Here is a 21298-nt window from a genome sequence, read left to right on the forward strand (position 1 = left end):
GTCAGTAAATTTTTGCTAAAGTGCAACGTTAAGTGTCTGTGTTTTTTAGGATGTCTACATGAGAAAGGGTTTTGTATGTCTGCATGAAAAAGTGTGTGTGTGTGCTCCTATCATCCAGACAGATTTCTCAGCTATCTATCAGACAATGCAGGAACACATTGTAACGATGGTGTAGGAATGTCTAGTACTCTGGACTCAAAGCTATGCCTCAAGGATAGGCAGACATCACACAGCGGTGCAGAAAAACAACCAAATTGCTGAATATAGGAATAGCTGAATTCTTACATCAGACACAATTCTACCATGCAGAGAGAAGGCAAGAGACTTGTTTTTTTTGTTGGCACCCCAACATGTTGAGACTCATGACATCTAAATGGAATATGTTTTTTATTGTATTCATTTTTGTAATGAGAAAAGACTGTCTGTATTGGTCAGACAAACATAATACATGTTTATGGTACTTACAATTTGAGGACAATACTACATTCCTTATTCATTTGACATGTTAGTCATTTAGCAGACATTTAGCAGACACTCTTATTCAGAGCGACTTACAGTCGTGAGTGCATACATTTTCGTACTTATTCCAACCTAGACGACATGTCAGTTTCATGAGCGTCACCACTGGAACCATGAACACATTGCAAGTGGACACAGAATACATGATCAATTTGCGCCATCTGGTGAACATCCTTTATAAAACTGTCACACAATCGGAAGACTCCATCTCCCATGATTCCCCAATTTCTACGTCGTTTGTATTAGGTCACGATAGTGTAATCCATGAGATAGCTACAAACATGGCCGCGTTTGGTGCAGCACGGTGCCTCTTTAGGAGCTATTCTCGGGTCAAAAATGTCGATCAAAACACAGGAATACTTGTCAGATGTAGCAGAAGGATGTTGTGCAGTGCACCGTCTGACAGCAGTAAGTCGTTTATTTACAATGTGTGGCCACACTGAGAAACTGGAGCTCTACCACTGACCTTGTAGCATGTGTAGCTACTGTTATCTACTGTTAGCTGCCTATGCGAAAACTTTGCTAGCGTTTACTTTTTAGTATTTGAATCACTTGAATGGTACTGGTAGCTAGCTGTTATCCTTGGAGCTATTTACACACATGTGGACAAGAACGTACATCTATGCTGCGTTCAAAACTGGGAACTCTGAAATCACCGACTTCCGAATTCAGCGCGTTCAAGATAACTGCGAATTCGGAAAAGTTCAGACTGGAAATCGTTAACGATCATCCAACTAGGAATTCCAAGGAAACGGGAACTCGGTCATCTTTCTAGAGACTCGACTTTACGCCCTGAAGATAACTGACTTCATGGTTTGACCTCCGTTTAAAAAAAAATATTTTCCACTAGTCTTGAAAGTACCATTAGCATTTTATTTAGCACAAACTACTGGTGGTTTCAAGACTGGGAATATGGGGGGAAAACGATGTCACTTCATGACTTCAGTGATCTTCAGAGCGGGAAGTCGGAGCTCATCACTGCACTATATACTCCTGTAAACTGGTCATCTCTGTATACCTGTCGAAGCTTATTTATAAAACCCTCTTAGGCCTCACTCCCCCCAATCTGAGATATCTACTGCAGCCCTCATCCTCCACCCGTTCTGCCATTCACATTCTGTTAAAGGTCCCCAAAGCGCACACATCCATGGGTCGCTTGTCTTTTCAGTTCGTTGCAGCTAGCGACTGGAACGAGCTGCAACAAACACTCAAACTGGACAGTTTTATCTCAATCTCTTCAAAAACTCAATCATGGACACTTACTGACAGTTGTGGCTGCTTTGCGCGATGTAGTGCTGTCTACCTTTTGTGCTGTTGTCTGTGCTCCATAATGTATGTACCATGTTTTGTGCTGTTGTCATGTGTTGCTGCCTTGCTATGTTGTGTTGTCTCTCTTGTCGTGATGTGTATGTTGTCCTATATGAAATGTGAAATGTGTTTTTAAAACCAGCCCCCTACCCCACAGGAGGCCTTTTGTCTTATGGTAGGCCATCATTGTAAGTAAGAATTTGTTCTTAACTGACTTGCCTAGTTAAATTAAATACGTAAAAGCTCTTGTAAGATGCCAGAGCTTCTGACATTTTCTGACTTGGAAATAATTTTTCCCACTGAGTTCCCAGTTGTCTTGACCTTTTGGGAGCTGGAGATTTCTAATATCTGAGTTCAAAGTTGTTTTGAACGTGACAGCAATCAGACTCGTTGCATCACAGACATTGTATCTGGCTACCATGGCCTGAACAGGCTAACTTTTTTTCGAGGTAGGAATATTTCAAAATATGATCAATGGCTCATTCGAGAGAAGACAACTTCCCGCGTTATGACATCGGCCAGTATTGAAAGCTGACTTGATAGTCAGATTTTTAGGCTGGGTTTCTGTACAGCACTTCGAGATATTAGCTGATGTACGAAGGGCTATATAAAATAAATTTGATTTGATAGACGTTTTCGCGATCTAAAAGTCGTATTTCTTTTATACTGAACAAAAATATAAACACATGTAACAATTTCAAAGATTTTACTGGGTTATAGTTCGTATGAGAAAAACAGTCAATGTGAATTTATTTATTAGGCCCTATGGATTTCACATGACTGGGAATACAGATATGCATCTCGTTGGTCAGATACCTTAAAAAAAATGGTACTCAGGATCTCGGAATGGTATTTTTGTGCATTCAAATTGCCATTGATAAAATGCAATTGTGTTTGTTGTTTTGTAGCGTATGACTGCCCATACCATAACCCCATCGCCACCGTGGGACACTGTTCACAACGTTGACATCAGCAAACCACTTGCCTGCATGATGCCATAGCCGTGGTCTGCGGTGGTGAGGCTGGTTGGATGTACTGCCAAATAATCTAAAATTATGTTGGTGGTGGCTTATGGTAGAGAAATTAACATTACATCCTCTGGTAACAGCTCTGGTGGACTTTCCTGCAGTCAGCATGCCAATTGCACACTCCCTCAACTTGAGCCATCTGTGGCATTGTGTTTTGTGACATAATTGCACATTTTAATGGCCTTTTATTGTCCCCAGCACAAGGTACACCTGTGTAATGATCATGCCATTTAATCAGCTTCTTGATATGCCACACCTGTGAGGTTAATGGATTATATCTCGGCAAAGGAGAAAGGCTCGCTAACTTTTTTTGTGGAACATTTCAGGGATCTTTTATTTTAGCTCATGAAACATGGGACCAACACTTTACATGTTGCGGTTATATTTTTATATTTTTGTTCAGTGTAACTTCCAGTGTAGTGAGAGCGGTTTTATCACAATGCTACGTCATAATGGCCGAATTTCTGCCTGCTTGAACGGCATTAGCTCAGATACACATGAAAACATGAAATGACCCTGGGAATCAAAAGGAAATTGACAAAAACAATATACCATTCAAAATGGGTGAATCTTTCCTTTTAAGCTCAAATCAAATTTTATTTGTCACATACATTTAGCAGATGTTATTGCGGGCGTACCGAAATGCTTGTGTTCCTAGCGCCAACAGTGCAGTAGTATCTAACAATTCACAACAATACACACATCTAAAAGAATAGAATAAAAAAAAATATATATATATTTTATATATATATATATGTATATATATAATTAGGACACGCAATGTCGGCATGGCATTGACTAGAATACGGTATGTAAACATTACTAAAGGGACCAGTGATTCCATGTCTATGTACATTGGGCAGCAGCCTCTAAGGTGCAGAGTTGAGTAACCGGGTGGCAGGCACTAAGTTCAGGGCAGGTTACTGGGTGGAGGCTGGCTATTGATGGCTATTTAAGTCTGATGGCCTTGAGATTGAGACTGAAAAACAGCTTCTGTCCCAGCTTTGATGCACCTGTACTGACCTCGCCTTCTGGATGATAGCGGGGTGAACAGGCAGTGGCTCAGGTGGTTGCCCTTGATTTGTTTAGGGACTGGCTTCAATATAGATACTTTTGTAACTCACCCAAAAAGGCAGGGATACACTTTTTTCCCAAGTCATAATTCCACTTTGCCAGAATTACCTTGAGCAAGACTTGAAAGACACCTATCGCCGTAGCTACTTCATCCCTAGGTAAAAAATATTTGTATATTTCCGACTTATATTCCTCCTCACTCTCGTCAAGTTTGATTTCTGATCTTTAAGTACAGAGTCCGTTTTAAGATTCTTTGGAGAACATGGAACAATCATTCTAGTAATTGAAGATTAAGTGCAATTATGAAAAATATCTAGAAGGCTTGTATTCAGGAGAAGGTTTGTACGTAATCTTTGGTTTGTTCTTGGCGCCATTCTTCCTGTTTTGCGTCATCAGTGAGGTCACTTCCCGTGTCAATATGCGCAGTGTGACTAGCTCTGATGCAGGCCGTACCTGCAGATCTGAGACCAGAGCTAGCTTCATCCATCTCTGAAGTCATTCATTTGTTTCTAGGTTCTCCAGATGCCCATGTGAAGCCCCAGTTTCTGGATGCAGAGGTGCAGGACATCCTAACCAGAATCACAGGCTTGAACCTGGAGAAGGTGTTCAGACCCATCAAACAGGAGCTGAAGCCCCCCAAGTACAAACTCATGACAGACGCACAGCTGGAAGAGGTACACACACAGTGGGGCAGATAGTTTGTCTGTCATGCAGAGTAGTGAATGGCTCTACAACATCTACTGCAACATTCTGAACATTTCAGTTGGCAGATTACATCCCTGTACAGCTGGTGTCAGTCTTGTTAATGTGTCACACTGTGTGTTTGTGTTGTAGGCGATCCAGAGTGCCAGGGAGCAGGCCCAGAGGCTGCTGAAGATGCCTCCGGTGCTGCCGGAGAGGAAGCCCATCAATGATGTCCTGTCTGAGGACAAGATCCTGGAGGGCATGGACACAGCCAAATACGTCTTCACTGACATCACCTTCAACATACCGCACAGGGTAGGAGAGAGAGGAAGAGAGTGTGTTTGTGTCAACATGCACGACAAGCAAAGTGTGCGTAATGGCTTGTGTCAACCATAAATGTTGGTTATCATTTACAATGCCTCAAACAATTAGTGCTCTTTAGTCTTCTCACTGTCTAGTTTTGTTCTCTCTTCAATGGTTGTTTCCAGGAGCGGTTCATAGTGATCCGGGAACCCACTGGGACTCTGAGGAAGGCATCGTGGGAGGAGAGGGATAGGATCCTGCAGGTCTACTTCCCTAAAGAGGGCCGCAGGCTCACAGCACCCCCTGTCTTCAAGGAGGAGAACCTGAAGGTGGTGTTTGGCCAGGATCGTCATGAGGATATGTTGGATCTGTGCCAGGTCCAGTTTGAACCTGACTCCTCAGAATACATCAGGGTAAAATACCACTTCCTTCACACTCCTCAACAGGCTGTCCAGATGTATGCTTCAGTTATTATTACCCATTAGCAGTTAGTAAAACTCTCTCCCTATTGGCTGTGCTCTGTTGTCCAGGTGCATGCAGCCACCTATGAGGATCTAGAGAAGATGGGGAAGTATGATCTGCTGCGCTCCACCAGACACTTTGGAGGCCTGGTCTGGTACCTGGTCAATGCCAGGAGGGTGGACGGACTCGTGATAGACATGCTGCAGAAAGACCTGTGAGTATCTTGTGTTAGAGCAGGGGTTCCCAACCTTTTTTTGGTTACTGTACCACCTACTTTTTTTCCCTTCACATTTTCTAACAGACCATTTATATTTTCCAACGGGGCTATACATTTGGGTGAGGTTTTTTTCTCGTCGGAGTAGCCTCGTTTCACTGCCAAAAATAGTGTTCAGTGAAATAACACACAATGTCAAATACAGGTAGCCTAGTCAAATAATTAACACCCAGTCACATTAACCATTACTCTCTCGCGGGACTAACGGTCTGTGTGTCGCCAAACATTGCTGCTGCTCATTCCGTTTGCTCGAAAATTGATAAATGGTTAAAAACAGTAAGGCCCGCGTCCATAGAGACACATACCAGCTCTACTGGTAGTACTGCTACTACCAGCAGTACTACACCTGCACCTGTCAACGACACAAGTTGTTCTGCTTCCACGAGCACATCCAATGCTAGCATCAGATATTCTACATTTGTTGTTAGCCCAGCTAGCATGGACACTGAGTTGTGAATCTGATGCAGCCAAAGAGCTACTGCCCCCTTTCCCGGGAAAGCACCGAACAACAGACAAGGACGTTGGACCATCGAAGAGGCTCAAATATGATGAGAACTACATTGCTTTGTGGTTCAATTATTTTGGTAGTAGTGCCTTTCCTCAGCCACTGTGTGTTATATGTGCAAAGTACTATCTCACAACTCTACAAAACCTTCATTCTTGTGCAGACATTAAGAAACAAAACATGCCAATTTGGAAAATAAGCCAAGGAAGTTTTGAGTGAGAATTAAGGTGACTTTCGAGTAGTAAGACGTGTATAAAAGCAACAGATGCCATTAATAAGAAGGGGCTAGATGCGCCTTATATGGTGAGCTACCGAGTGGCTGGGACAGGCAAGCTCCATACTATTGTGGAGGACTTAATTCTTCCTGCTGCCGCGGGTATGGCTGAGACAATGCTGAGGGGAAAAGGCCAAAGAAACTATACAGACAATGACTTCATCAAACAACACTGTTTCACGACGCATCAGTGACATGGCAGGAGATGTTTTGAAACAGTTACTGCTTCACATACAAGCCAGTGAATTCTATGTGTTACAGCTAAATGAGTCAACAGACGTGGCGGGCCTGGCACAGCTCCTGGTATACAGTTGAAGTCGGAAGTTTACATACACCATAGCCAAATACATTCAAACTCAGATTTTCACAATTCCTGACATTTAATCAGAGTAAAAATCCCCTGTTTTAGGTCAGGTAGGATCACCACTTTATTTTAAGAATGTGAAATGTCAGCATAATAGTGATTTATTTCAGCTTTTATTTCTTTCATCACATTCCCAGTGCGTCAGAAGTTTACACACACTCAATTAGTATTTGGTAGCATTGCCTTTACATTTTTTAAACTTGGGTCAAACGTTTCAGGTAGCCTTCCTCAAGCTTCCCACAATAAGTTGGGTGAATTTTGGCCCATTCTTCCTGACAGAGCTGGTGTAACTGAGTCAGTTTTGTAGGCCTCCTTGCTCGCACAAGCTTTTCACTTCTGCCCACGCATTTTCTATAAGATTGAGGCCAAGGCTTTGTGATGGCTGCTCCAATACCTTGACTTTGTTGTCCTTAAGCCATTTTGCCGCAACTTTGGATGTATGCTTTGGGTCATTGTCCATTTGGAAGACCCATTTGCGACCAAGCTTTAACTTCCTGACTGATGTCTTGAAATGTTGCTTCAATATATCCACATAATTTTCCTCCTCATGATGTCATCTATTTTGTGAAGTGCACCAGTCCCTCCTGCAGCAAAGCACCCCCACTACATGATGCTGCCTCCCCCGTGCTTCACGATTGGGATGGTGTTCTTCGGCTTGCAAGCCTCCCCCTTTTTCCTCCAAACATAACGATGGTCATTATGGCCAAACAGTTTTATTTTTGTTTGATCAGACCAGAGGACATTTCTCCAAAAAGTACGATCTTTGTCCCCATGTGCAGTTGCAAACCGTAGTCTGGCTTTTTTGTGGCGGTTTTTAAGCGGTGGCTTCTTCCTTGCTGAGCTGCCTTTCAGGTTATGTCGATATAGGACTCGTTTTACTGTGGATATAGATACTTTTGTACCTGTTTCCTCCAGCATCTTCACAAGGTCCTTTGCTGTTGTTCTGGGATTGATTTGCACTTTTCGCGCCAAAGTAAATTCATCTCTAAGAGACAGAATGCGTCTCCTTCCTGAGCGGTATGACGGCTGCGTAGTCCCATGGTGTTCGTACTTGCATACTATTGTTTGTACAGATGAACGTGGTACCTTCAGGCATTTGGAAATTGCTCCCAAGGTTGAACGACTTGTGGGGGTTTACAGTTTTTTTCAGTCTTAGCTGATTTCTTTTGATTTTCCCATGATGTCAAGCAAAGAGGCACTGAGTTTGAAGGTGGGTCTTGAAATACATCCACAGGTACACCTCCAATTGACTCAAATGATGTCAATTAGCCTATCAGAAGCTTCTAATGACATTATTTTCTGAAATTTTCCAAGCTGTTTAAAGGCACAGTCAACTTAGTGTATGTAAACTTCTGACCCACTGGAATTGTGATACAGTGAATTATAAGTAAAATAATCTGTCTGTAAACAATTGTTGGAAAACTTACTTGTGTCATACACAAAGTAGATGTCCTAACCGACTTGCCAAAACTATAGTTTGTTAACAAGACGTTTGTGGAGTGGTTGAAAAATTAGTTTTAATGACTCTAACCTAAGTGTATGTAAACTTCCGACTTCAACTGTATGTCTGTTACATTTATGCGTGGTCAATTAAGGAAGACATCCTCTTCTGGAAACCAGGACAACAGGAGAGGATATTTTGTGACAGCTTTGTGACATCAAATGGACTTTGGTGGTCAAGATGTGCTGGTATCTGTACTGATGGCGTAAAAGCCATGACAGGGAGACATAGTGGAGTGGTAACACGCGTGCAAGCAGTTGCTCCCGACGCCACCTGGGTACACTGCAGCATCCACAGAGAGGCTCTTGCTGCCAAGGGAATGCCTGACAGCTTGAAAGACGTTTTGGACACTACAGTGAAAATGGTTCACTTTGTTAAAGCAAGGTCCCTGAAAGCACTATGCAATGATATGGGCAGCGACCATGTAACGCTTTTACAACATACAGAAAGGAGTGTGCTGGATATCAAGGGGCAGAGTATTGACACGTTTTTGTTTTTAATTGAAAGATTAGCTTAGTTTTCTTTACTGACCATAATTTTCACTTGTCTGACCGCTGGCATGATGACAAGTTTCTCACACGACTGGGTGATGTTTTTTCTCGCCTGAATGATCTGAATCTAGGATTACAGGGACTCTCCGCAACTATATTCAATGTTCGGGACAAAATTGAGGCTATGGTTAGGAAGTTGGAGCTCCTCTCTGTCTGCATTAACAGGGACAACACACAGGTCTTTCCATCATTGTATGATTTTTTTTGTGCAACTGAACTCAAGCTTACAGACAATGTCAAATGTGATATAGCGAAGCACCTGAGTGAGTTGGGTGCGCAATTACACAGGTACTTTCCCGAAACGGATGACACAAGCAACTGAATTCGTTATCCCTTCCATGCCCTGCCTCCAGTCCACTTACCGATATCTAAACAAGAGGGCCTCATCGAAATTGCAAAAAGCAGTTCTGTGAAATTTGAATTTAATCAGAAGCCACTGCCAGATTTCTGGATTGGGCTGCGCTCAGAGTATAAACTGGCACACATTTATTAAACATAAGAATGAATCGTAATGTGTGTGTGTGTGGCAGGCTTACAATTATGGCAAAAAAACAACATTTGAGAGTGCGCTGACTCTGGTGCTAGAGGGGGTACACAGCTGGAGGTTGAATGTTTGGGGTACGGGACTATAAAAAGTTTGAGAACCACTAACATACTGAATTTAGCTCTGCCCGGAGTACCCCTGAAGTACCCCCCTCATGTGAATTTGACCAGTTAGCCTATGGTATCATGAATCTTCTCAAGTACCCCCTGTGGGTAGGCCAAGTACCCCCATGGGTCCTAGTACCCCCTGTTGATAGGCCAAGTACCCCCATGGGTCCTAGTACCCCCTGTTGATAGGCCAAGTAACCCCAGGGGTCCTAGTACCCCCTGTTGATAGGCCAAGTAACCCCAGGGGTCCTAGTACCCCCTGTTGATAGGCCAAGTAACCCCAGGGGTCCTAGTACCCCCTGTTGATAGGCCAAGTAACCCCAGGGGTCCTAGTACCCCCTGTTGATAGGCCAAGTAACCCCAGGGGTCCTAGTACCCCCTGTTGATAGGCCAAGTAACCCCAGGGGTCCTAGTACCCCCTGTTGATAGGCCAAGTAACCCCAGGGGTCCTAGTACCCCCTGTTGATAGGCCAAGTAACCCCAGGGGTCCTAGTACCTCCTGTTGATAGGCCAAGTAACCCCAGGGGTCCTAGTACCTCCTGTTGATAGGCCAAGTAACCCCAGGGGTCCTAGTACCTCCTGTTGATAGGCCAAGTAACCCCAGGGGTCCTAGTACCTCCTGTTGATAGGCCAAGTAACCCCAGGGGTCCTAGTACCTCCTGTTGATAGGCCAAGTAACCCCAGGGGTCCTAGTACCTCCTGTTGATAGGCCAAGTAACCCCAGGGGTCCTAGTACCTCCTGTTGATAGGCCAAGTAACCCCAGGGGTCCTAGTACCTCCTGTGGATAGGCCAAGTAACCCCAGGGGTCCTAGTACCTCCTGTGGGTAGGCCAAGTACCCCCAGGGGTCCTAGTACCCCCTGTTGATAGGCCAAGTAACCCCAGGGGTCCTAGTACCTCCTGTTGATAGGCCAAGTACCCCCATGGGTCCTAGTACCCCCTGTTGATAGGCCAAGTAACCCCAGGGGTCCTAGTACCCCCTGTTGATAGGCCAAGTACCCCCATGGGTCCTAGTACCCCCTGTTGATAGGCCAAGTAACCCCAGGGGTCCTAGTACCTCCTGTTGATAGGCCAAGTACCCCCATGGGTCCTAGTACCCCCTGTTGATAGGCCAAGTAACCCCAGGGGTCCTAGTACCCCCTGTTGATAGGCCAAGTACCCCCATGGGTCCTAGTACCCCCTGTTGATAGGCCAAGTACCCCCAGGGGTCCTAGTACCTCCTGTTGATAGGCCAAGTAACCCCAGGGGTCCTAGTACCTCCTGTTGATAGGCCAAGTAACCCCAGGGGTCCTAGTACCTCCTGTTGATAGGCCAAGTAACCCCAGGGGTCCTAGTACCTCCTGTTGATAGGCCAAGTAACCCCAGGGGTCCTAGTACCTCCTGTTGATAGGCCAAGTAACCCCAGGGGTCCTAGTACCCCCTGTTGATAGGCCAAGTAACCCCAGGGGTCCTAGTACCCCCTGTTGATAGGCCAAGTAACCCCAGGGGTCCTAGTACCCCCTGTTGATAGGCCAAGTAACCCCAAGGGTCCTAGTACCCCCTGTTGATAGGCCAAGTAACCCCAGGGGTCCTAGTACCCCCTGTTGATAGGCCAAGTAACCCCAGGGGTCCTAGTACCCCCTGTTGATAGGCCAAGTAACCCCAGGGGTCCTAGTACCTCCTGTTGATAGGCCAAGTACCCCCAGGGGTCCTAGTACCTCCTGTTGATAGGCCAAGTAACCCCAGGGGTCCTAGTACCTCCTGGTTTTTCTCCAACTTTAATACAACTATGACACCCCATGCCATCTGTTATAACAGTGTTTTGTAGGCATTGTGACTAGGGCTGTTGCGGTGACTGTATTACCACCACACCGGCCGTCACGAGTCATGGAGGCAGTCAAATGAAGGCTTCTCCAAGCTCTGATGCTCTGCTAAATGACTTAAATGTAAATGTAAATGTAATGATGCTGCTGATGGTCATTAGTAACCTACCAAACTTGCTTAACTTCTTCTGGCTGCAAGCCCGAGGCCGGCCACAATATGACAACAGCCACTTCAAGTGCAGGGCGCGAAATTCAAAATATATTTTTTAGAAATATTTAACTTTCACACATTAACAAGTCCAATACAGCAAATGAAAGGTACACATCTTGTGAATCCAGCCAACATGTCCGATTTTTAAAATGTTTTACAGCGAAAACAGCACGTATATTTATGTTAGCTCACCACCAAATACAAAAAAGGACAGACATTTTTCACAGCACAGGTAGCATGCACAAAGCCAACCTAACTAACCAAGAACCAACCAAACTAACCAACAAACAACTTCATCAGATGACAGTCTTATAACATGTTATTCAATAAATCTATGTTTTGTTCGAAAAATGTGCATATTTACATTTACATTTAAGTCATTTAGCAGACGCTCTTATCCAGAGCGACTTACAAATTGGTGCATTCACCTTATGACATCCAGTGGAACAGCCACTTTACAATAGTGCATCTAAATCTTTTAAGGGGGGGGGGTCAGAAGGATTACTTTATCCTATCCTAGGTATTCCTTAAAGAGGTGGGGTTTCAGGTGTCTCCGGAAGGTGGTGATTGACTCCGCTGTCCTGGCGTCGTGAGGGAGTTTGTTCCACCATTGGGGTGCCAGAGCAGCGAACAGTTTTGACTGGGCTGAGCGGGAACTGTACTTCCTCAGTGGTAGGGAGGCGAGCAGGCCAGAGGTGGATGAACGCAGTGCCCTTGTTTGGGTGTAGGGCCTGATCAGAGCCTGAAGGTACTGAGGTGCCGTTCCCCTCACAGCTCCGTAGGCAAGCACCATGGTCTTGTAGCGGATGCGAGCTTCAACTGGAAGCCAGTGGAGAGAGCGGAGGAGCGGGGTGACGTGAGAGAACTTGGGAAGGTTGAACACCAGACGGGCTGCGGCGTTCTGGATGAGTTGTAGGGGTTTAATGGCACAGGCAGGGAGCCCAGCCAACAGCGAGTTGTAGTAATCCAGGCGGGAGATGACAAGTGCCTGGATTAGGACCTGCGCCGCTTCCTGTGTGAGGCAGGGTCGTACTCTGCGGATGTTGTAGAGCATGAACCTACAGGAACGGGCCACCGCCTTGATGTTAGTTGAGAACGACAGGGTGTTGTCCAGGATCACGCCAAGGTTCTTAGCGCTCTGGGAGGAGGACACAATGGAGTTGTCAACCGTGATGGCGAGATCATGGAACGGGCAGTCCTTCCCCGGGAGGAAGAGCAGCTCCGTCTTGCCGAGGTTCAGCTTGAGGTGGTGATCCGTCATCCACACTGATATGTCTGCCAGACATGCAGAGATGCGATTCGCCACCTGGTCATCAGAAGGGGGAAAGGAGAAGATTAATTGTGTGTCGTCTGCATAGCAATGATAGGAGAGACCATGTGAGGTTATGACAGAGCCAAGTGACTTGGTGTATAGCGAGAATAGGAGAGGGCCTAGAACAGAGCCCTGGGGGACACCAGTGGTGAGAGCACGTGGTGAGGAGACAGATTCTCGCCACGCCACCTGGTAGGAGCGACCTGTCAGGTAGGACGCAATCCAAGCGTGGGCCGCGCCGGAGATGCCCAACTCGGAGAGGGCGGAGAGGAGGATCTGATGGTTCACAGTATCGAAGGCAGCCGATAGGTCTAGGAGGATGAGAGCAGAGGAGAGAGAGTTAGCTTTAGCAGTGCGGAGCGCCTCCGTGATACAGAGAAGAGCAGTCTCAGTTGAATGACTAGTCTTGAAACCTGACTGATTTGGATCAAGAAGGTCATTCTGAGAGAGATAGCAGGAGAGCTGGCCAAGGACGGCACGTTCGAGAGTTTTGGAGAGAAAAGAAAGAAGGGATACTGGTCTGTAGTTGTTGACATCGGAGGGATCGAGTGTAGGTTTTTTCAGAAGGGGTGCAACTCTCGCTCTCTTGAAGACGGAAGGGACGTAGCCAGCGGTCAAGGATGAGTTGATGAGCGAGGTGAGGTAGGGGAGAAGGTCTCCGGAAATGGTCTGGAGAAGAGAGGAGGGGATAGGGTCAAGCGGGCAGGTTGTTGGGCGGCCGGCCGTCACAAGACGCGAGATTTCATCTGGAGAGAGAGGGGAGAAAGAGGTCAGAGCACAGGGTAGGGCAGTGTGAGCAGAACCAGCGGTGTCGTTTGACTTAGCAAACGAGGATCGGATGTCGTCGACCTTCTTTTCAAAATGGTTGACGAAGTCATCTGCAGAGAGGGAGGAGGGGGGGGGGAGGGGGAGGAGGATTCAGGAGGGAGGAGAAGGTGGCAAAGAGCTTCCTAGGGTTAGAGGCAGATGCTTGGAATTTAGAGTGGTAGAAAGTGGCTTTAGCAGCAGAGACAGAAGAGGAAAATGTAGAGAGGAGGGAGTGAAAGGATGCCAGGTCCGCAGGGAGGCGAGTTTTCCTCCATTTCCGCTCGGCTGCCCGGAGCCCTGTTCTGTGAGCTCGCAATGAGTCGTCGAGCCACGGAGCAGGAGGGGAGGACCGAGCCGGCCTGGAGGATAGGGGACATAGAGAGTCAAAGGATGCAGAAAGGGAGGAGAGGAGGGTTGAGGAGGCAGAATCAGGAGATAGGTTGGAGAAGGTTTGAGCAGAGGGAAGAGATGATAGGATGGAAGAGGAGAGAGTAGCGGGGGAGAGAGAGCGAAGGTTGGGACGGCGCGATACCATCCGAGTAGGGGCAGTGTGGGAAGTGTTGGATGAGAGCGAGAGGGAAAAGGATACAAGGTAGTGGTCGGAGACTTGGAGGGGAGTTGCAATGAGGTTAGTGGAAGAACAGCATCTAGTAAAGATGAGGTCAAGCGTATTGCCTGCCTTGTGAGTAGGGGGGGAAGGTGAGAGGGTGAGGTCAAAAGAGGAGAGGAGTGGAAAGAAGGAGGCAGAGAGGAATGAGTCAAAGGTAGACGTGGGGAGGTTAAAGTCACCCAGAACTGTGAGAGGTGAGCCGTCCTCAGGAAAGGAGCTTATCAAGGCATCAAGCTCATTGATGAACTCTCCGAGGGAACCTGGAGGGCGATAAATGATAAGGATGTTAAGCTTGAAAGGGCTGGTAACTGTGACAGCATGGAATTCAAAGGAGGCGATAGACAGATGGGTAAGGGGAGAAAGGGAGAATGACCACTTGGGAGAGATGAGGATCCCGGTGCCACCACCCCGCTGACCAGAAGCTCTCGGGGTGTGCGAGAACACGTGGGCAGACGAGGAGAGAGCAGTAGGAGTAGCAGTGTTATCTGTGGTGATCCATGTTTCCGTCAGTGCCAAGAAGTCGAGGGACTGGAGGGAAGCATAGGCTGAGATGAACTCTGCCTTGTTGGCCGCAGATCGGCAGTTCCAGAGGCTGCCGGAGACCTGGAACTCCACGTGGGTCGTGCGCGCTGGGACCACCAGGTTAGGGTGGCCGCGGCCACGCGGTGTGAAGCGTTTGTATGGTCTGTGCAGAGAGGAGAGAACAGGGATAGACAGACACATAGTTGACAGGCTACAGAAGAGGCTACGCTAATGCAAAGGAGATTGGAATGACAAGTGGACTACACGTCTCGAATGTTCAGAAAGTTAAGCTTACGTTGCAGAAATCTTATTGACCAAAATGATTAAAATGATACAGTACTGCTGAAGTAGTCTAGCTAGCAGTGGCTGCGTTGTTGACTTTGTTTGAGAGTGTAGCTGGCTAGGTAACCTCGATAGCTAGCTAGGTAACCTCGGTAACTGGCTAGATAATTAGTCTAAACTACACAATTGTCTTAGATACAAGGACAGCAAAGACAACTATGTAGCTAGCTAACACTACACTAATCAAATCGTTCCGTTGTAATGTAATAGTTTCTACAGTGCTGCTATTCGGTAGAAGTTGGCTAGCTAGCAGTGTTGACTAGGTAGGAGAACGGCAGCGCGGCGGACAAAAATAGCTGGCTAGCTAACCGATATTTCAGGTATAAATCATAGTTTACATTGCAGCTACAATCAGAAATTGCACCGAAAGCAGCCAGAATAATTAGACACCAACGTCAAATACCTAAATACTCATCATAAAACATTTCTGAAAAATACATAGTGTACAACAAATGAAAGACAAGCATCTTGTGAATCCAGCCAATATTTCCGATTTCTTAAGTGTTTTACAGCGAAAACACAATATAGCGTTATATTAGCTTACCACAATAGCCAGAAACACAAGCCATTCCCCAGTAGCAAAAGTTAGCGATCGTAACAAACCAGCAAAAGATATATAATTTTTGACTAACCTTGATAAGCTTCATCAGATGACAGTCCTATAACATCAGGTTATACATACACTTATGTTTTGTTCGAAAATGTGCATATTTAGAGCTGATCAGTGGTTATACATTATGCTAACGTAGCATCTTTTTCCCACAACGTCCGGATATTTTTCTGACACTTTTTCTGACACATATTCTGACCAAATAACTATTCATAAACATAACTAAAAAATACATGTTGTATAGGAAATGATAGATACACTACTTCTTAATGCAATCGCCGTGTTAGAATTCTAAAAATAACTTCATTACGACATCCAGCTTAGGTATAGCGAGAGAGTACCCAAAAGCTGGGCGCAAACGACTAGTACAACATGTTTGACAGATATATGAAATAGCATCATAAAATGGGTCCTACTTTTGCTGATCTTCCATCAGAATGTTGTACATGGGGTCCTTTGTCGGGGAACAATCGTTGTTTGGTTTTAGAACGGCCTTTTTCCCTCTCGATTTAGCAAGCACACTTGCCAAGTGGCGCGAATCTCTCCATCGTCAACAAACTCAGAGAACGGAACACGGCAAAACTCCCGAAAAAATTTCAATAATCTAATAAAACTATATTGAAAAAACATACTTTACGATGATATTGTCACATGTATCAAATAAAATCAAAGCCGGAGATATTAGTCGTCCATAACGACAGCTTATCAGAAGGCAAATCCAGGTCCCTTGACGCGCTCTCCAGAAAACAGGAAACTGGTGACACGTCATACAAAGAGCATTTATTCGAGCCCAGATCAAGTTACACACTCCATTTCTTCTCTCACTACTTGTCGACATCTAGTGGAAGACGTATGAAGTGCATCTAAACGAATAAATATCAAGGACTTTAATAGGCAGGCCCTAGAAGAGAGCATCGATTTCAGATTTTCCACTTCCTGTCAGGAAGTTTGCTGCAAAAGGAGTTCTGTTTTACTCACAGATATAATTCAAATGGTTTTAGAAACTAGAGAGTGTTTTCTATCCAATAGTAATAATAATATGCATATTGTACGAGCAAGAATTGAGTACGAGGCCGTTTGAAATGGGCACCTTTTATCCGGCTACTCAATACTGCCCCTGCAGCCCAAACAGGTTAACTGCCTGGTACTCAGCACTCTATTGGCCTTCTAATCACTCTGACATCAATGCAAATGGATTCAAAAATCTAATCAAACACTTCATGAGAGCCCATGAGCTAATGTTGCTCAACATTTCTATAGGCTGTGTAATTGTGGGAGAAAACAGAGTGATGGCCGCTAATAAAAAGAGGAGGATCCCATCAGCTTTCTATAGGCTAGGTCTACTATATTTATTTCTCAACTTTCCTAATATTAAGCACATTGCTTATATTTACAACAGGAATATAGCCTACCTGGCTGGCTTGAAAATAAACCACGGGGATATCACACACACACTTATATAATATTTGTATATATATTATTTAGTATATGTAAAGACGAGATTAAATCAAGAATAGGCTGATGGGTGACTATTATCCTATCACTGAATTATATATTATCACTTGTAAATGATGCCCAGCATAAGAAACAATGCCTTTTTTTGCGACTTGTTAGAATCATAGTCGCACACCTCATGTAGCTTAGCCCATAGGCCTATATGTGTTAATAAGGTTTGTATCACAACTAAAGTGGCCAAATAACTTAATCTGCTTTACAAGGGGGTGTAGAGCTTAACATGGAACCCAAACCGGCTGCGTGTGTGCGCCATCGTGCGCCATCGTGCATTAATGCATTTTGTCCCCCCCACACCAAACGCGATCACGACACGCAGGTTACAATATCAAAACAAACTCTGAACCAATTATATTAATTTGGGGACAGGTCGTAAAGCATTAAACATTTATGGCAATTTAGCTAGCTAGCTTGCACTTCTTAGCTAATTTGTCCTATTTAGCTAGCTTGCTGTTGCTAGCTAATTTGTCCTGGGATATAAACATTGAGTTGTTATTTTACCTGAAATGCACAAGGTCCTCTATTCCGCCAATTAATCCACACACAAAACAGTCAACCGAATCGTTTCTAGTCATCTCTCCTCTTTCCAGGCTTTTTCTTCTCTTGACTTTATATTGCGATTGGCAACTTTCATAAATTAGTTGCATTACCGCCACTAACCTCGTTCGTCTTTCAGTCACCCACATGGGTATAAGCAATAAGGAGATGGCACGTGGGTACCTGCTTCTATAAACCAATGAGGAGATGGGAGAGGCAGGACTTGCAGTACGATCTGTGTCACAAATAGAACTGACTTCTATTTTAGCCCTTGGCAACGCAGACGCTCGAGCAGTGTGGGTGCAATAATTGAATAATATAGATTTCTAAATGTATTTTGCGCACGCGACGCGAGCGGTGTAGTCGGCCTGTTAGGCCTACTCGTCTTGTTGGCTAACAAAGTAAATGTGTCCAGTTCTTCCAATATCTTCAATATGCACCTTGTGGTATTGGATAAGGACACACAGTTGCGTCTCCGATGTGTCTGTCTTTACTTGTAGCCTGTGAGAAAGACCTGATCACATGAAGGACAGCCATGTGAGTGAGACGCGCTTCGGATTGCGCAGCACACTCAGAGTAGGGCACAATGCAGCATTCTGGGCCGCAAAAGGCTTGGCTTTTTTTAGGGTGTGTTACGGCCACAAAGGGGATGCCGTTGTGAAATTTGAGTCATTATCAAGTGCTTGTGAAATTGTGAAAACCGCTCGACACAGAATAGCCGCATGTGCGCATTCCCTCAACGTTTGGAGAAAATATTTCTATTTTATTCAGCTTTGTTCAATTGTATTCTTCATACTATAAAATAATGGAACGGAATTCTAAGCAAATCTTGTCTGCTAAATGAACGAGTGTAGCCCACATCCATATGACATAGCCAGAACAGGGCCTAACATAAGGACGTATCAGAGTATGCTATTCTGTTCTTCTGAAATACACTACATGTTCTTCATATCATGTTTCTTTAGACCTGTCTAAAATACATCATGTATTTATTGTTAAGGTGTTTGCTATATTACAAGGATTTATTCAACAATTTAAAATGGCTTGTAGGCTATGTGTGGAAGCCAGGAGATGCTAAATGTGTTTGTTAATTAACGGTCAATTACCATGAGACCGACTGACGGAATTTTGTGACTACCTCAGCCCTTATTGTGACAAGTAATGATTTAACACCATAGCTGTCATTGTTAGCCCAGAGTAGCCACTATAACACTGGCTGTATTGTTCTCTTTGTTCTAGGTTGCAGGATGCAGTGAGTCTGGTAGGTCTGTTCAACAAGGTCCATCCACACAGTGAGACAGCCCAGGAGGCCTCCAGCCAACAGGCTTCAGGACTGGACCTGCTCAAGGTGGGCCCAATCAGTAGACACTAGTGCGTCTCAGGACCTGGTTGATGCACCAGTCACCGTATTGGCAGCCATGATAGCCAGTAAACCCTTTGTTTAACCTCTGTGTCTGTTCCCCACCAGATCTACGCTAAGCGGGAGTCCCAGAGGGCAGGATACGTAGAGCTGGCCCTGCAGGCCTACGAGCAGACCTCCGCAGAGAGCTCCGTCTGACATACATCACCACACCTAACCACAGGACAGCTGTGTCACATCACAGCAGAGCTCAGTCTGACATCACCATACACTTCACACCAACGGAGCTGTGACATTATCCCCAATGGCCTGCCTTTCCATGATCAAAAATTTCACCAACTGGACAATTTCGGTGAGCAAAGAGAATAACTTAGTCCTTGAACTATGGAGCTCATATGAACCACTTGCAAGCCAAGTGTCCATTGGCAATAAATGGCATCAAAATGTGCATATAACTGGGGTCCTCCAGGCTTCAGTCTTCTATCATTTGGTGGAAGGGCACACGATGCAGTGCAGATATTCACTATTCACACATTTCAACCTTGTCATTTGTTCATAACCTTAATCATACTGTATCACAACATTGGAACTGAGTAAGCTGTTTAATTCTCATGATGTATGTACATTCAAAATAAAAATGTCTTTATTTATAGTCTCATTTATTGAATCTGAATTATTCTTAGGGCCTGATTCAGACAAACACTTGTCATCTTTATTGAGTTGATAACATTTCATTCCCTTTTCTAGACCAGTCATACAAAAGGCACTTGGATTCACATCTATAACAATGAAGTAGTTTCCCTATAAAAACAGCAGAGACCTAAGGCACTAGACCATGGCAGAGCAGCATGCGTGGCAAGACAAGTAGAGGTGTACTGAACACAAGCTCAACACCTGTGGAGAGGACCTAACCTAACTAATGAAAGATAGACCCCAAGCCTGGTTAGCCAGGGGTAAGACGTAGTGTAGAGAACTAATCTATTCCCATCTTCCTATGTCATTGGATAAGGTAAACATTTCAACCCAATGACCCCCTCTGGTTCACACTACATTTCATTCTATACTGTGGGTCAATGTGAGAGTGGATGATGAGGTACTAAGTACTGCACAAAGGATTTCAAAACCGGGGTCTATTTATGAGTTGGATTCTGTTGCTAAATGATTTGCAACGGAAAGAGTTTAATCTAGGAAGCAAACAAAACGAAATGGGGAGGGAACTACCTGAATTTGTCCAATAGAAACTTGTTTCCATTTGGAGTAAACAAGTTTCCATTGCAAAAACATTTAGCAACAGACCAAATGTTATGCAATGAAATCTGACTAATGAATACACCCCGGGGTCGCGTTCAGCATTTAACCAGAAATTGATTTGACAGTAAATTTGTACCTGTTCAAAAATAAATCTTATTTTTGTTTCCCGTTGCAAAACATTTCCTGCGTTTGTTCCTAATGAATCGGACCCTGTCCATCCATTCTCACCCAAAGCATTCTACAAACCCCCTGGTATTGTGTTTCACAGTTTAAAGACAAAGATACTCCACCCGACTTTCACCAGTTTCACTGTAAAGGTAAAAAGTCCACCTCCCGCCCACACTCCCTTTCACTAGGAGTTTGAACAACAATACGTGTTCTTTGGTCACTTTAAGGACATTCCTCCAAGACTTTCAGTCATCTGTGGTGTCGTTGTCGTCCAGGTCAACGTCTGTGGTGTCGTTGTCGTCCAGGTCAACGTCTGTGGTGTCGACGTCCAGGTCAACGTCTGTGGTGTCGTTGTCGTCCAGGTCAACGTCTGTGGTGTCGTTGTCGTCCAGGTCAACGTCTGTGGTGTCGTCGTCCAGGTCAACGTCTGTGGTGTCGACGTCCAGGTCAACGTCTGTGGTGTCGTCGTCCAGGTCAACGTCGGTGGTGTCGTCGACCAGGTCAACGTCTGTGGTGTCGTCGTCCAGGTCAACGTCTGTGGTGTCGACGTCCAAGTCAAAGATGTCCAGGTCCAGATCGTCAAGGGCCTGGAGGGAAAAGCAATGTATATGAGTGATGAGTCAGTGGAAGACTAGGTATGAGCGAGGCTGAACTACCTTGCTGGTACACTGTTGTCCCTTAACATTCATACATCATTATTCAATGTCAAACATCAAAAGGTGATTTCCAATATAGATTAGCATTCTAAATACTGTGT

The 21298-nt window shown here is 45.0% G+C and overlaps 1 protein-coding gene across 1 annotated transcript; it reads left to right on the top strand.

The window, feature by feature from the left end:
- Nucleotides 1-777: 777 nt before the first annotated feature.
- mrps22 (mitochondrial ribosomal protein S22) lies at nucleotides 778-19780 on the top strand. The gene is made up of 7 exons (XM_038973772.1): nucleotides 778-927; nucleotides 4443-4603; nucleotides 4764-4928; nucleotides 5102-5329; nucleotides 5447-5592; nucleotides 19002-19110; nucleotides 19231-19780. Exons 1-7 carry the CDS (start codon nucleotides 801-803, stop codon nucleotides 19318-19320), a joined length of 1026 nt encoding a protein of 341 aa, XP_038829700.1. The 5' UTR covers nucleotides 778-800; the 3' UTR covers nucleotides 19321-19780.
- Nucleotides 19781-21298: the final 1518 nt, after the last annotated feature.

Source organism: Salvelinus namaycush, chromosome 34 (genome assembly GCF_016432855.1).
Source record: "Salvelinus namaycush isolate Seneca chromosome 34, SaNama_1.0, whole genome shotgun sequence".
Lineage (NCBI taxonomy): Eukaryota > Metazoa > Chordata > Actinopteri > Salmoniformes > Salmonidae > Salvelinus > Salvelinus namaycush.

Bases quoted from the DNA above. Each gene is read 5' to 3' on its own strand.
- mrps22 (XM_038973772.1), top strand. From the start codon at position 801: ATGGCCGCGTTTGGTGCAGCACGGTGCCTCTTTAGGAGCTATTCTCGG. The intron at 4,929-5,101 runs GTAGGAGAGAGA...GGTTGTTTCCAG, and splicing joins CCTTCAACATACCGCACAGG to GAGCGGTTCATAGTGATCCG. The intron at 5,330-5,446 runs GTAAAATACCAC...TCTGTTGTCCAG, and splicing joins ACTCCTCAGAATACATCAGG to GTGCATGCAGCCACCTATGA.